The sequence below is a fragment of the Siniperca chuatsi genome, linkage group LG3 (genome assembly GCF_020085105.1).
Source record: "Siniperca chuatsi isolate FFG_IHB_CAS linkage group LG3, ASM2008510v1, whole genome shotgun sequence".
Lineage (NCBI taxonomy): Eukaryota > Metazoa > Chordata > Actinopteri > Centrarchiformes > Sinipercidae > Siniperca > Siniperca chuatsi.
The window spans coordinates 17,903,006-17,915,404 of NC_058044.1; the positions used below are offsets into that span (position 1 = coordinate 17,903,006).

Below are 12,399 nucleotides of genomic sequence, written 5' to 3' on the forward strand. Positions count from 1 at the left end.
TGCAATTCGAGATCCAAAAGACCCATTTTGTGCCACACTGTGGATATAAACACACTTTAAAATGCCTCAGAGACACTCCTAAGTCTCTACAGGAATTTTGTAGGATTACAGTAGCCTTCACTGGTGTTGTGTTTTTTGGATGTCAGTGCAAGTATCTGTCTGAGTGGGCTGAAGTCTAAATTATACAATCCACATCTCCACACTCTGGGGAAAACAATAGCATATATATAAATAGGAGCATAATCAGATCTCTCTCGCCGTCTCTCTCTCTCTCTCTCTCTCTCTCTCTCTCTCTCTCTCTCTCTCTCTCTCTCTCTCTCTCTCGTTTCTCTCCCACACACACACGCGCGCGCACGCACTGGCAGGGATCGGGGCAGAGGCACAACCACCAGGCAGGAGTGACTCCGTTCAGCGACTATGGAGCAACAAGACAAAGCTCAGACTGGGGACATGTACGAGTTTGTGCAAGCGAAATCTGGGCGCAGATTTCTGAGAAAGGTGTTTGTCTGTTAAAGGAAAGAAGAGAGGACGGTGCCAACAGTGAACCTACTCAAATATATTTTTATGAGGATGAAACCAATGTGAGTCTTCAAGTGATTCAGTCTGCGGCAACACCAAGGTAAGTGTTTATGGCATCATAGTCTTATTTTTATTTGTGGTAATGTTTGTTGGCTTTACTGGGAAGATAAAAAAAAACAAAAAATAATAATCTCTCCTGACTCCACTTTAAATCTTAAAAATGTCAAAACTGCATAGTAAGAAACTGCCACCTCAGTAAGTCCTGCAATAATCTGTCTGTCCCTGTTCTGTCTAACTAAATGACTCCTCAGTCAAAACTCAAAACACAATCAATACTTAAACAAAACGTTCATGTGGCTGAGTAAGTCGACTGTAAAAAAAAAAACTATGGGGAGTGTAAACAGATAGAGGAAAAGATTTTAAAGGCCAAAATCATTTTCAAGGTTAGAGTAGTATTCACACACACACACACACACACACCCTGCTCCCAGCTGTCGATTATTCCTGCAGGCTTTGGATTGATTTTCAGCACTGGATGGCTCCTGTGGCCTCAATGAAACCAACACACGTCACAGCTGCTGCTTAGTTTGCAAACTGCCCCGTCGTAACTTCTGGTTGGACTGTGTTAACCATTGATCGACATTTAAGCCTTCTTCCTGCAGTGCTGCATGTGCAAAGATGGAAACTTCACTTTTATCTACGTTAATTTAAATGGGTGTAACACAATTGAAATCAAAGCCGAGGCAACTGCTTACGACCCAAATGTATAGTACTGCTCAGAATATTTGAAGTCAGACGTAATGCTTCTTTGCAGTGGTGCGAGAAGCGTTCAGATCTTTTACTACAGTAAAAGTAGCAATACCACACTACAAATATACTCCATTACAAGTAAAAATCCTGCTTTCAGAATTTTACTACAGTAAAAGTATAAAAGTATTAAGCTTTAATGTCCACTATGATAAAAATGTGTCTTTGACCACACCTTTGCAAAATACAAGCTGATTTGTTCAATGTGTCATCTCAGTAAAAAAAGTTCCATTTTGTTTTCTATGTTCCTCTTTACCAGGAGCTATACAATACTTTGTTCAGTAGCATAAACACAACAAAACAGAAATTGATTTTGTAAATACAGATGATGCACAAAGACTATATAACTATTAAGCATTCACGTACTTAAAATATAAAAAGTAAAAGTGCCATTTTGCAAAATGGCACTATTCTAGGAGTATTATTACGTATGAATTAACATGTAAGTAGCATTTTAATGTTTCAAGGAGGAACTAATTTTAACAACTGTCAATAACAATGCATCATATTTTATGATCTAAACATGTTTTACATATAAAGTCTTTATCTGAAAAGTAATGAGCAAATAGAGTAAAAAGTACAATATTTGCCTCTGAAATGTAGTGTAGTAGAAGCATAAAGTAGCAGAAAATGGAAATACTCAAGTATTAGTAGTACAAGTACCTCAAAATTATATTCAAGTACAGCACTTGAGTGAAAGTATTTAGTTACATTCCACCACTGCATTATAATTGTCTTGTCCTGTGAAGACAACACAAATGGGCTTCTGTCCATTGTTCATCTATTACTGTTAATTTAGTATTATTTCTAGTATTCATGTGGGTTTCTAGGATGATGTTATTCTAGTCAAAATAAGTACAAGTCCCTATTTTTGCCTCTCTGTAGGACTAGGACACTGTGTGGACCCAGTGAAGTCCTTAGGGACGTGTAGGCCCTTGTTAAATGTCTTTTTTGTTTTGTTTTAAGAAAGTGTGTTGTACAGAGACACAGAAACAGAGAGGAAAACAAAAGAGAATTGCCTCTGAAAAGCATGACATGACCAAATGCAACATTTTCACACATTCCTTTTCCTCTTAGAAAAGCACTTACACTGGGAAGAGAAAAAAAACAACAAAGAGTAGATTGTGTTTTTTCATGCTTTTGGTGTGTGTGTAAATCTTCCACTTTTGGCATTACACGTTGTAGTAACATCCTCTGATGTCATAATCTCTTCATCTTAATCTGTATTTTTTCTCACACTCTGTCCACTGTGGAAGACCTCATACCTGTAAAAGCCCATTATTTTAGCCCATACATTTTATTAATGTATTTTCTTTCATTCCTTATTCCTCCCTCCCTTCTCATATCATCATCTCAGATTACACAAAAGGACTTAAACCAGGTCACACAGCAACTGCCATCCACCTTTCATATTGTTGTTTGGATTGGGAGATTAAGGGACATAGTAATCTGGTATTTGACAAGGGCTTCCTCCATCCTTTCTTTTGCATTGGATTATGCTGCAATATATGTCGTTTCTCAAACGCACTTGAATAAAAGCTACGTCAGATGCGAGCGTTCCTCTCAGAGTCTTCAACACACTGTGTAATAATAATGATCTTTATTTGTAGAGTGCTGTAGTGGGACTGCAGGTTTGGGTGCTTCGTTATGAGTTATAGGCTGCATGGTTAACTCGAGGGAGAGTCCACGGCCTGTTTACCTCTCTCCTCTCCTCGGTCGGTTTATCTCCTCCTCCTCACAAGTTGTCTCACACAATAAACCATCACCACATGCACAACACAGCGAATCAGCCTGACAGAGAGAGGAGATATGTTCCTATGGAGACAGCTAAAACAGTAACTATGATCAACCATTAATTACTGTCACTCTTCCCCCAGGGCTCCTGTCTGCTGAGAAAAAAAGACATCAGCCAGGCATATTCTGACAGTTGGCTGCAAAAATATTTGCAATCATCAGCATTTATAAAACAAAGCATTTACAGCCACAAACTACAAAAAACATGAAAATATAAATATAAATGTTCAGCTTCTACATCCTGGCAGTTCTTTTGTTTTCAGTCTCATGAATTACAATATAAACAAAGCTAGTAAAGTGTGTCACTGAGGAGGCATGAAACAAATATGGATTCAATCTTTGATGAGTCATAGATACAAAAAGAATAACACGAAACCAATAAAATAAGCGGGATTCAAGTGTTATGGTCCTGCCACACATGATATATTTGTGAAGCTTATAATGTTCATTTTTTCTTCAGATTATGTCAGAGAGGAGTTGATGTAGTAAGTCATAGTTTGTGTTTTGACAACACAATCCCAACTCCAGATCTGGCCTGCTAAATAGCTTTTTTCTGGAGCTTTAAAATGGAGTTGCTCGGTTGCCATGGAGATGGATTAAGACATGATTTCACCCAGTTGTACTTTAAGGACTTCTTGTCCATGTGGGCCCGAAAGCCGAGCTAGTAAGTGGACATTGAGTGTGGATGGTTTTGCCAAACTACTTATTTCCAAGATTAAAAATGAACTTTGGCCTTTGGTAGTTTTAGTTGTTTGTATAAAATCCTGTTAGACTGTAAGATGTCTTTGTTGTTTTGTCAATCTGATCTGATGGTCGTCATGGCAACAACACTTTACTAGTATACTCAGTAGGCGATTTGAGGGGGGAGGCCTCCCCTTTGTTAGCGAAATTATCAAAATGCATCCCATTTGTTAACCTGCCATCCCCCCTCTCCATCCCCTGGTAGCAGAGAGAGTGCAGGGGCAGAGGGGTTGTTTAGCTGGATATGTTAGTCCAGTCTGCCTGACTCATTGATCCTGATCTGAAGTTATAATCGCAATTATAATATCAAGAATTAGGCTAGGCCTACATGATAATCCTGCAGTCCCAATATAATGTAGCCATACAGAAGTGGATGTGGATTCTCATGCAGAGGAGCACAAAGAGAAAGGCAGCATGACACAGTCCAAAATGAACACAGCTTGGAGCAAAAGTGCCCTTGAGTGCTCATAAACGTTCATGTTTTTGCTGTTCTCACTTGTTATTTTTCAAATAAAACAAATCTTTGTGCAGCAAATTGAGTGTTTATTTGATGATATATAATGTAATAATTATACATTGTTTCAGAGTTTAGTAAATGCCCCTAAAAATCAGTTTAAGGGGCAATAAATAGTCTACCCTCTGAAAGGTGTAAAAAAGATGTAATAAACATAATAACACAATACAATTTCTTTCAGTGTTATTGTCCACCACAGTAAAAACTCATCTTTGACCACAAAATACAAGTAGATTTGTTCAATGTGCCATCTCAATTATATATAAAACGAGTTCCATTATGTTTTCTATTGTCCTTTTTACTGGGAACTACGAAATGTTTTTAATAAAAAGCTAAAAACAGAAATTGATATTGTGAATTTGGATGATGCACAAAGACTGAGTTGGAGTTGCAGTTACTTGGAGGAAGGCTGGGAGATGAGAAAAAAACCTTTATCAGGATAACCTGTAGGCTTTAGGCATTTAATTTCTTTCTTATGCTATTCGGTGCACAACATATTTTAAAAATTTCACATAAATATGTTATTATTATAGAAGTACATATAATGTTTTAACTGATGTTTTTACCATTGGTTTTGTATACCTGAGGAGGCATATTATATATGTTTGATGTTTGATAAATAGTGGTGTCTTGTAATTCCATGTTGGATGGACCAAATGTTTGGCATGATACAGAAATAAAAACTAACAACATTAAGACATAGAACATTAGATACAATACCGACATACTGATATAGAAACCATGGGGTGCTCTTCCCCAGTAGCATCAGTTGATAGGAGTGGGAGCAAACATGAAGTAATCATCCCAAACATGATGCAGCTGGCACTGACATGGGTCTGACCCGGCATATTGGCTGGCGTCTTTAAGAACTCTGTAAGAAAAGGTCGTGATTTCAAATAGAGGACACTCTCCTCCAGCTGTGAGAGTTATCGAGCTGACGTGATCATCTGCCCTTTTGGGATTATCCAGTCGAAAATCACCCTTCATCCAGCCAATCAGCAGCCAGTTCATAACATCTGTCCTCGGTGTAACAGGAAAAAGAGTCTGGAAGCAACACACACAAGGGTTGCACGCAGCCCACATTACATTACACCAAATCCCATCAAAATCTGTATGTGTGTGTGTGTATTTATGTGCGTGAGTTTCTAATTGCTTGTGCATGTCATTGACGTGACAGCGATATTGAACAAAGGCTTTTAAACTGCAGTTGTCAGAAAGTTTGCCAAGACATTTCATTACTACCTTTCATTAATGCAGGCCTGTCCTGTCAACTAATTTATGTCAACCAAAGTGATTCACGCACAATAAAACATAAACCACTAATGCCCTTTTGTATTGCTTGTGATTGGCCTTCTATTGGTTATGCAACCTGGTGCCCAGCTTGCTGACATAATAAGCCGAGCGAAATCACCCTCCAACCTTGTCATCAGGCCAAACAACAGATCCATTGTTCCTCTAACAGTAGATTACCACTGATTCATCTCTTTTTTAGACCTTTGTCCCTTCCACTGCCTGTCTGGTTTTCCACCCCTGGTTGGCCTGAAGGTCCCTAAGGCTAACCACTAGCAAGGACCTGATCAATAAGCTTTCATCACACAAAACTGTCTGGTCCGCTCATTGCATTAGGGCAAGGACAACATTTGCAGAAACGGATTTTAGAGTTTTCTGATATTTTAGGCACGCTAGCGCCGTGGCTCTGTGGATGGCAATGTTGGTCTATTGGCCAGTCCACCGCTTTGGTCCAGATAATATCTCAACAACTACTGGATAAATTGCCATGAAATTTTTAACAGACATTCATGTCCCCCTCAAGATAAATTTGAATGACTTTAATGATCCCTTAAAGTTTAACATTAGCGTCATCATAAGATCAAAATTTCAATTTGTACAATACTTTGGTTTATGACCAAACACGTGATGGTAAACCTGCCGCAGTAAACATTAGCATGTTAACATTATCATTGTGAGCATGTTAGCATGTTGATGTTAGCCTTTAGATCAAAGCACCACTGTGTGAGTACCGCCTCACACAGTGGTGCTAGCATGGCTGTAGACTCTTAGTCTTGTTGATTTTTTGTGGGTCCAGAAATTTGTTAACTCTTGTACTGTCAGTTTTGTTTTGTTTTGCTCAAGAAAAAGTCTGTACCCTCACTTACTGAATGTATTCACCATTCTGATGAAGAAATATCCCCTTTGTTCACAGAAAATGTATCATGAGAAGGCAACGCTGATAACGAATGCAAGACAGACCTGAGCTCATACTGCCTCCCTGTCCAGCAACATTACTTTAATGGTTGGAACTGCCCGCCCCAACCTACATTACTGCCCTCGCAGACACAGCCTGATGATCACCGGTGCCATGGGAGCGGTGCGAGTCAACAGGCAAGAGAGGATGGGGAATAAAACTATCTCAATGACCATAAACGCTTTATTGAAGAAAAGTAAAAATAAAAATATATTTTAGGTTATTTCTGTTCCTTTTCACTGCGCACAAAAAAGTCTGTTCATGAATAAGTGCTGCGACCACAAAATACAGATATCAGATATTATAAACATCAGTACTGCTTTCTGATTAAGTCACCCTTTATAAATGGTTTATAATGGTTAATAAATCATTAACTAATGCTTAATAGATCAGTTATAAGCTGTTATTTAGAACAACATTTGGGTTGCCAGGTTGTGAAAAATGGACACTGTCGTAGTTCAGGTAGACCCTCGAATAGACCATACCTTCTGGAAAATGGCTGCAGGGCATCTGGACGACGACACATTTATTAACTGTTTATTAACATTTACAACTGCAGACTTGATGGATTATCTTAAAAACCCTTTATCAATGACGTATTAACATTTATACTTCATGAAAATTTATTAATGGCTTGACTTTTAATGGAACAGCCTGGCAACTGAAAAAGTTGTTCTCGATAATGGCTTATAACTGATCAATGAAGCATATTATTTATTAACCATTAATAAAGACATTAAGTATCATTTATAAACCCTTTGTAAAAGGTGAGGTATGAGAAACATCATGAAAACATCCAATTGATTTTTCGCTAAACCCCTTCCTTCCCAAATATCAATTGTCCAATCATAGCTTAGCAACTGTAACTAGGAAATGCAGGTGTCAAGCTTCAGATTTCTCTGCATGTTGAAGCAGTGTGCATGGAGCTGTAGTAAGAGTGATACTCTGCATTTAAAGAGTTTTTTGGTTAATGTATTTTTTTTTGTTTGGTTTTTCCAAAACCAAAAACACAAGATCAAAAGTGTAAAGAATGAATTAAACAGTGTGTTTGTCTGCGTTTAACATAATCTCGAAGCAATTCCCCATAACTCATTTTCTCCCCTCTGTTCTTGCAGATACAGCATCGTTTCCACAGATGAAGATGCCCTGAAGATCTCCAGCCTGGGCCTCCACAATGGCCACAGTCCTCTGACTCAGCAGACACTATCAGGGGCCTGTATGCGGGGTGAAGAAGGAGGAGAGTGTCCAGGAAGTGATGAGGGAAGAGGAGTTTTGTCTTTGAGAGTGACAAATGAGCCCAACGTCCACAACAGCTGCCGTGCTTCACCCTCATGTCGTCTGGGCCTGGATCTGGGCACCGGCCGCCTGCGCAGCCGCTTCGTGAAGAAGAATGGTCAATGCAATGTGGTGTTCAACAACATGGAGGATAAGCCACGACGATACTTGGCTGACATTTTCACCACCTGTGTGGACATACGCTGGCGCTACCTGCTGCTCATTTTCACCACCACCTTCCTTCTGTCTTGGCTGCTGTTCGGCCTGGTCTTCTGGGGAGTGGCGCTTGCTCATGGAGACTTTAACCTTCGCATTCCTGTGAAGGAAGGGGATCTTCGAAGCAACGTAGAGAAAGGAAAAGACGAATGGCGGCCATGTATTCTCCACATCCAGGGTTTCATTGGGGCGTTCCTCTTCTCCATAGAGACCCAGACCACCATAGGATATGGTTTCCGGTGTGTCACTGAAGAGTGCCCAGTCGCTGTGGTGACTGTGGTGGTCCAGTCCATCGTGGGCTGCATTATTGACTCATTCATGATTGGCACCATCATGGCAAAGATGGTGCGGCCCAAGAAGCGGGCACAGACCTTACTGTTCTCGCATCATGCCGTCATCGCTCTGCGAGATGGTAAGCTGTGCCTCATGTGGCGCCTGGGGAACATGCGCAAGAGCCACATCGTCGAAGCACATGTGCGTGCTCAGCTCATTAAGCCGCATGTGACGGCGGAAGGCGAGTACCTCCCTTTGGAGCAAACAGACATTGATGTCGGCTATGACGACGGGCTGGATCGGCTGTTTCTGGTGTCACCGCTGGTGGTGGTCCACGAGATCAACAAGAACAGTCCTCTGTATAAGATGAGTCGCACCGACCTGCAGACAGAGGACTTTGAGATCGTGGTCATCCTGGAGGGGATGGTGGAGGCCACAGCTATGACCACTCAGGCCCGTAGCTCCTACTTGTCCAAGGAGATCATGTGGGGCCACCGCTTTGAGCCTGTGGTCTTTGAGAAGGGTGACCGCTACCAAGTGGACTACTCCCGCTTCCATAAGACCTACGAAGTGCCATCTACGCCTCACTGCAGTGCCAGGGAACTGAGCCAGATGATGGGTCGTGGCGGGCAGTCCTCATCTTCCAGCTCGAGTTACTCCCGGTCTCCATCACCATTTGCCCCGAGGGCAGCCCGTCGCCTACTGGGCCCTCACTCCCCCAGCGCTTTCTGCTACGAGAACGAGGTAGCTTTGTGCTGTGGGGACGATGAGGATGAGGAGGATGTGAAAGAGGAGGCGGTGAGCTTGAATGTAAGAAGTGATAGGGAGGTAAAGATGAGAGATGACATTCACTTGGGTTTCAAAGAGACGTTTGTGGAGGACCAGACGGTGGAGATGCTGTGTGTTCTGGACTCAGAGAATCAGATCAGCCTTGACAGACTACAGCCCACCCTACCTTTATACATCAGCAGAGAGTCAGGAGTTTAATCAATGGTAATGGCTGCCCTTCCATTTGTTTCCTCTCATTGTCTGTGTGCATCCAACCAAAGTATTGAACTAGTGTAAAAAAATAAAGGATGGTGGACACAATTGTAAATCTGGTGGAAGAAAAGGATATTTTTGCAGCTGTCACAAAATCCACTCAGCTTCAGTTCATAACTTGCTCTGGTTTCAGGTATTGTACACTTTCAGTTGTAAAATCAGCATCTAGACAACGCACAGCTCATCTAATTTTCAACATGGTGACCGGGTATTTCTCTCAAATCATGAGGTTTCTTGAAATGAGGTCTTTATTGCTTTCTTGTTATGTTCAATATGACAGTGTATGATCTACAGTTAAGTCAAGCTTTTTGTTCTTGATTTCCATTCAGTTTTTGTAAATATGATATGCTTTAGTTTTAATTTTTAAATGATTATGCATCATATACAGATAAATGTTATGAGAGAAAAATCTATTTATTTTAAAGGAAGCATGACACAAATGTTCAACTTCAACGCACTTATTTTCTCTGTGTAAAAATAAATTATTTCTGTATTTTGAACTTCTGTCTTCCTGCCTGAGTTCTGTTACTTTTCACATTTAATAAATAAGCTATTTTGTTTTTCACAATTTATCAGTTTTTTTAATGATAGACAACAAGTTCAAATAAATTAAATCCTGAACCATGAAGCAGAATTCAAACAGTTAGTAAAACATGTACAGATGAAGAACAAGCACTTTATTCTCACTTTTATCAATAGATACAAACACTTTGCAACAGTATGTTTTTTGTATGAATAAAGCACCTAATAAACAACAGTATATACTGTTAATGCTTGAACTGTCTCTGTTGAGTCTCTATTGCACATTTTCTTACTGGTTTAACAGTCCACCCATCCATGCTAATTGCCACCTGTTTCTGATTAAACGAGATCACACACATCTTATTTGTCTTGACTTTGGATCAAAACATGGGTGTTTGCTCTCTAACAAGCATGGCTGGATTACCAACCGGGCAAAGCAGGCAGCTGCTCCGAGGCCCCAGACCTCAAGGGGTCCTAAAATTGTTTTTTAACCACGCAAGCAGCTCAAGGGATGGCAAATTCAGTCAATCGGCCTTTCAGTTGGTTGGTCAGTCCATCACTTCAGTCTAGACTGAAATATCTTAACAACTGTTGGATGAATTGCCATGAAATGTTCTACAGACAATGATTCATGATTCACAGATGATGTATCATCATGATTTTGGTGATTCCCTGACTTTTCATCTAGAGCCAACACAAGGTTGGCTTTTGTGGTTTAAGTGAAATTTCTCTGTTGGAATGTACTATTGGATTCCTTATCCAGCGCCATCGTCAGTTTCGTCATCGTCAAAATTTTAATTTGTCCAATACCTTGGTTTATAACCAAATACTTGCAAAACTAATGACATTTCCATCAGCCTCAGCTGTACTTTGTGTTTAGTGCTAATTAGCCATTGTTAGCATGCTAACACACTAAACTAAGATGGTGAATATGGTAAACATTACATCAGAATGTTAGCATTGTTACTGTGAGCATGTTAGCATGCTGACGTTAGCATTTAGCGCAAAGCCTCCCAGAGACACTAGCATGGCTGTTGACTCTTAGCATAGCTGGTCAGGGAATCTGCACCACTTAAGTACAATATCAACTGGGTTTCACAGTATCGTGTAATCTAGTGTGAAAATTCACAGATATTCCGCTGCTTTATTAATCTGTTTCATAAACGTACGACGACGAGAGGAAAAAGGGGAGATTAGGGGGAGTAACAGAAAGAACGAAGAAGAAGAAAGAGTTTCTGGTGATTTCTGATTTCAGTCAGAGGCTGAGCTGAACATAAACACACAGACACACTCCCACTGACACAGTCCATACATCTGTAGCTAGCTAGCTTACAGCTAACATCTGTACAGTCGGTGCATTGGCGAATAAACACAAACTTGCGTAATGACACAAGCTGGAAAAAGGTGATGCACCAATCACAATTCAGCAACATTTGAATCAGACTCAAATGATGACAATTGGTGGGCTGTTTGGTCTCTGTCAATCACATCTGATCAAACCACACCCACAGATTCCTGATGGAGCAGATTAACTGACTTCTTCCGGTGTCCCTCCCCTTCGGGACTTTGCCTCTCTATAGGAAGTGAATGCTCCCATGACCTCTGTTGTTAAGCAACCATGCCAACACATTATACAAAATGTAGTGAAGATGACCTCTATAATGTGCTGTGTCCACTGTACTTGAATGAAACTTGGACACAACAGGGGCCAAACTGCAAAGTTTTGCCCTGGGGTGTCTAAACAGGTTAATCCGGCCATGGAAACAAGGACAAACACTACAACCCCCATCTAACTCACTTACAATCCCTCTTTTAGTGTAACAGTGCAACTCTTCAATGACCCAAATACAATAATTTCAGTCTGGTTGTGTCTCAATTCAAAAGTCCCAGAGAGTGAAGGGCAGATAGAAATAGATGAAAAGTTAAAGGCAGATCACGCAGACAAACTGGGAAGAGCAACAGCAGACAGGGATAAAAGGTGAGAGGCTTTGGGAGAAATAAGAGGGTCAAAATGAGAAGTGTAGACAGAGGGAACTCACCACAAAAAAATAACCCATCAGGAGGCACTGAAGTCCATCAAACTGCAGAGGACAGAGTGTTTCCGGCTGTTGTACAAGCTCCCCCATGTGGTTGAACAGTGACACCACAGTGAGCAACAGAGCCAAAGTACTGTATGATGCTGATGTATTGATAACTAACTGTTTTCTATGCGGTTTTGTTGGTTTTGGTTATTCTGCCCTGTACCAAAATCAGCATCAGGACGTTTGAAATATAATAGCTTGCAGATTTCTCATTTTTTCTGTGATGTCTGCCTGTGAGCCACTACATCACTATACAGTATATTTTCCTTAATTTCATCATGGAAAAAAAGAAAAAACAATACATTTGCAACAGAAAATTATGTTAATCATTTTTAAAAGGATCCTCTAATCTCTCCTTTTGATCGTGAATT

At 40.4% G+C, this 12,399-nt stretch overlaps 1 protein-coding gene across 1 annotated transcript; it reads left to right on the forward strand.

Annotated features, from left to right (window-relative positions):
• The first annotated feature begins 480 nt into the window (after positions 1 to 480).
• Positions 481 to 10,204, forward strand: LOC122873759 (ATP-sensitive inward rectifier potassium channel 12-like). Its single transcript, XM_044190889.1, has 3 exons — positions 481 to 619; positions 6,579 to 6,757; positions 7,736 to 10,204. Exons 2-3 carry the CDS (start codon positions 6,666 to 6,668, stop codon positions 9,369 to 9,371), a joined length of 1,728 nt encoding a protein of 575 aa, XP_044046824.1. The 5' UTR covers positions 481 to 619; positions 6,579 to 6,665; the 3' UTR covers positions 9,372 to 10,204.
• The last annotated feature ends 2,195 nt before the right edge of the window (positions 10,205 to 12,399 follow it).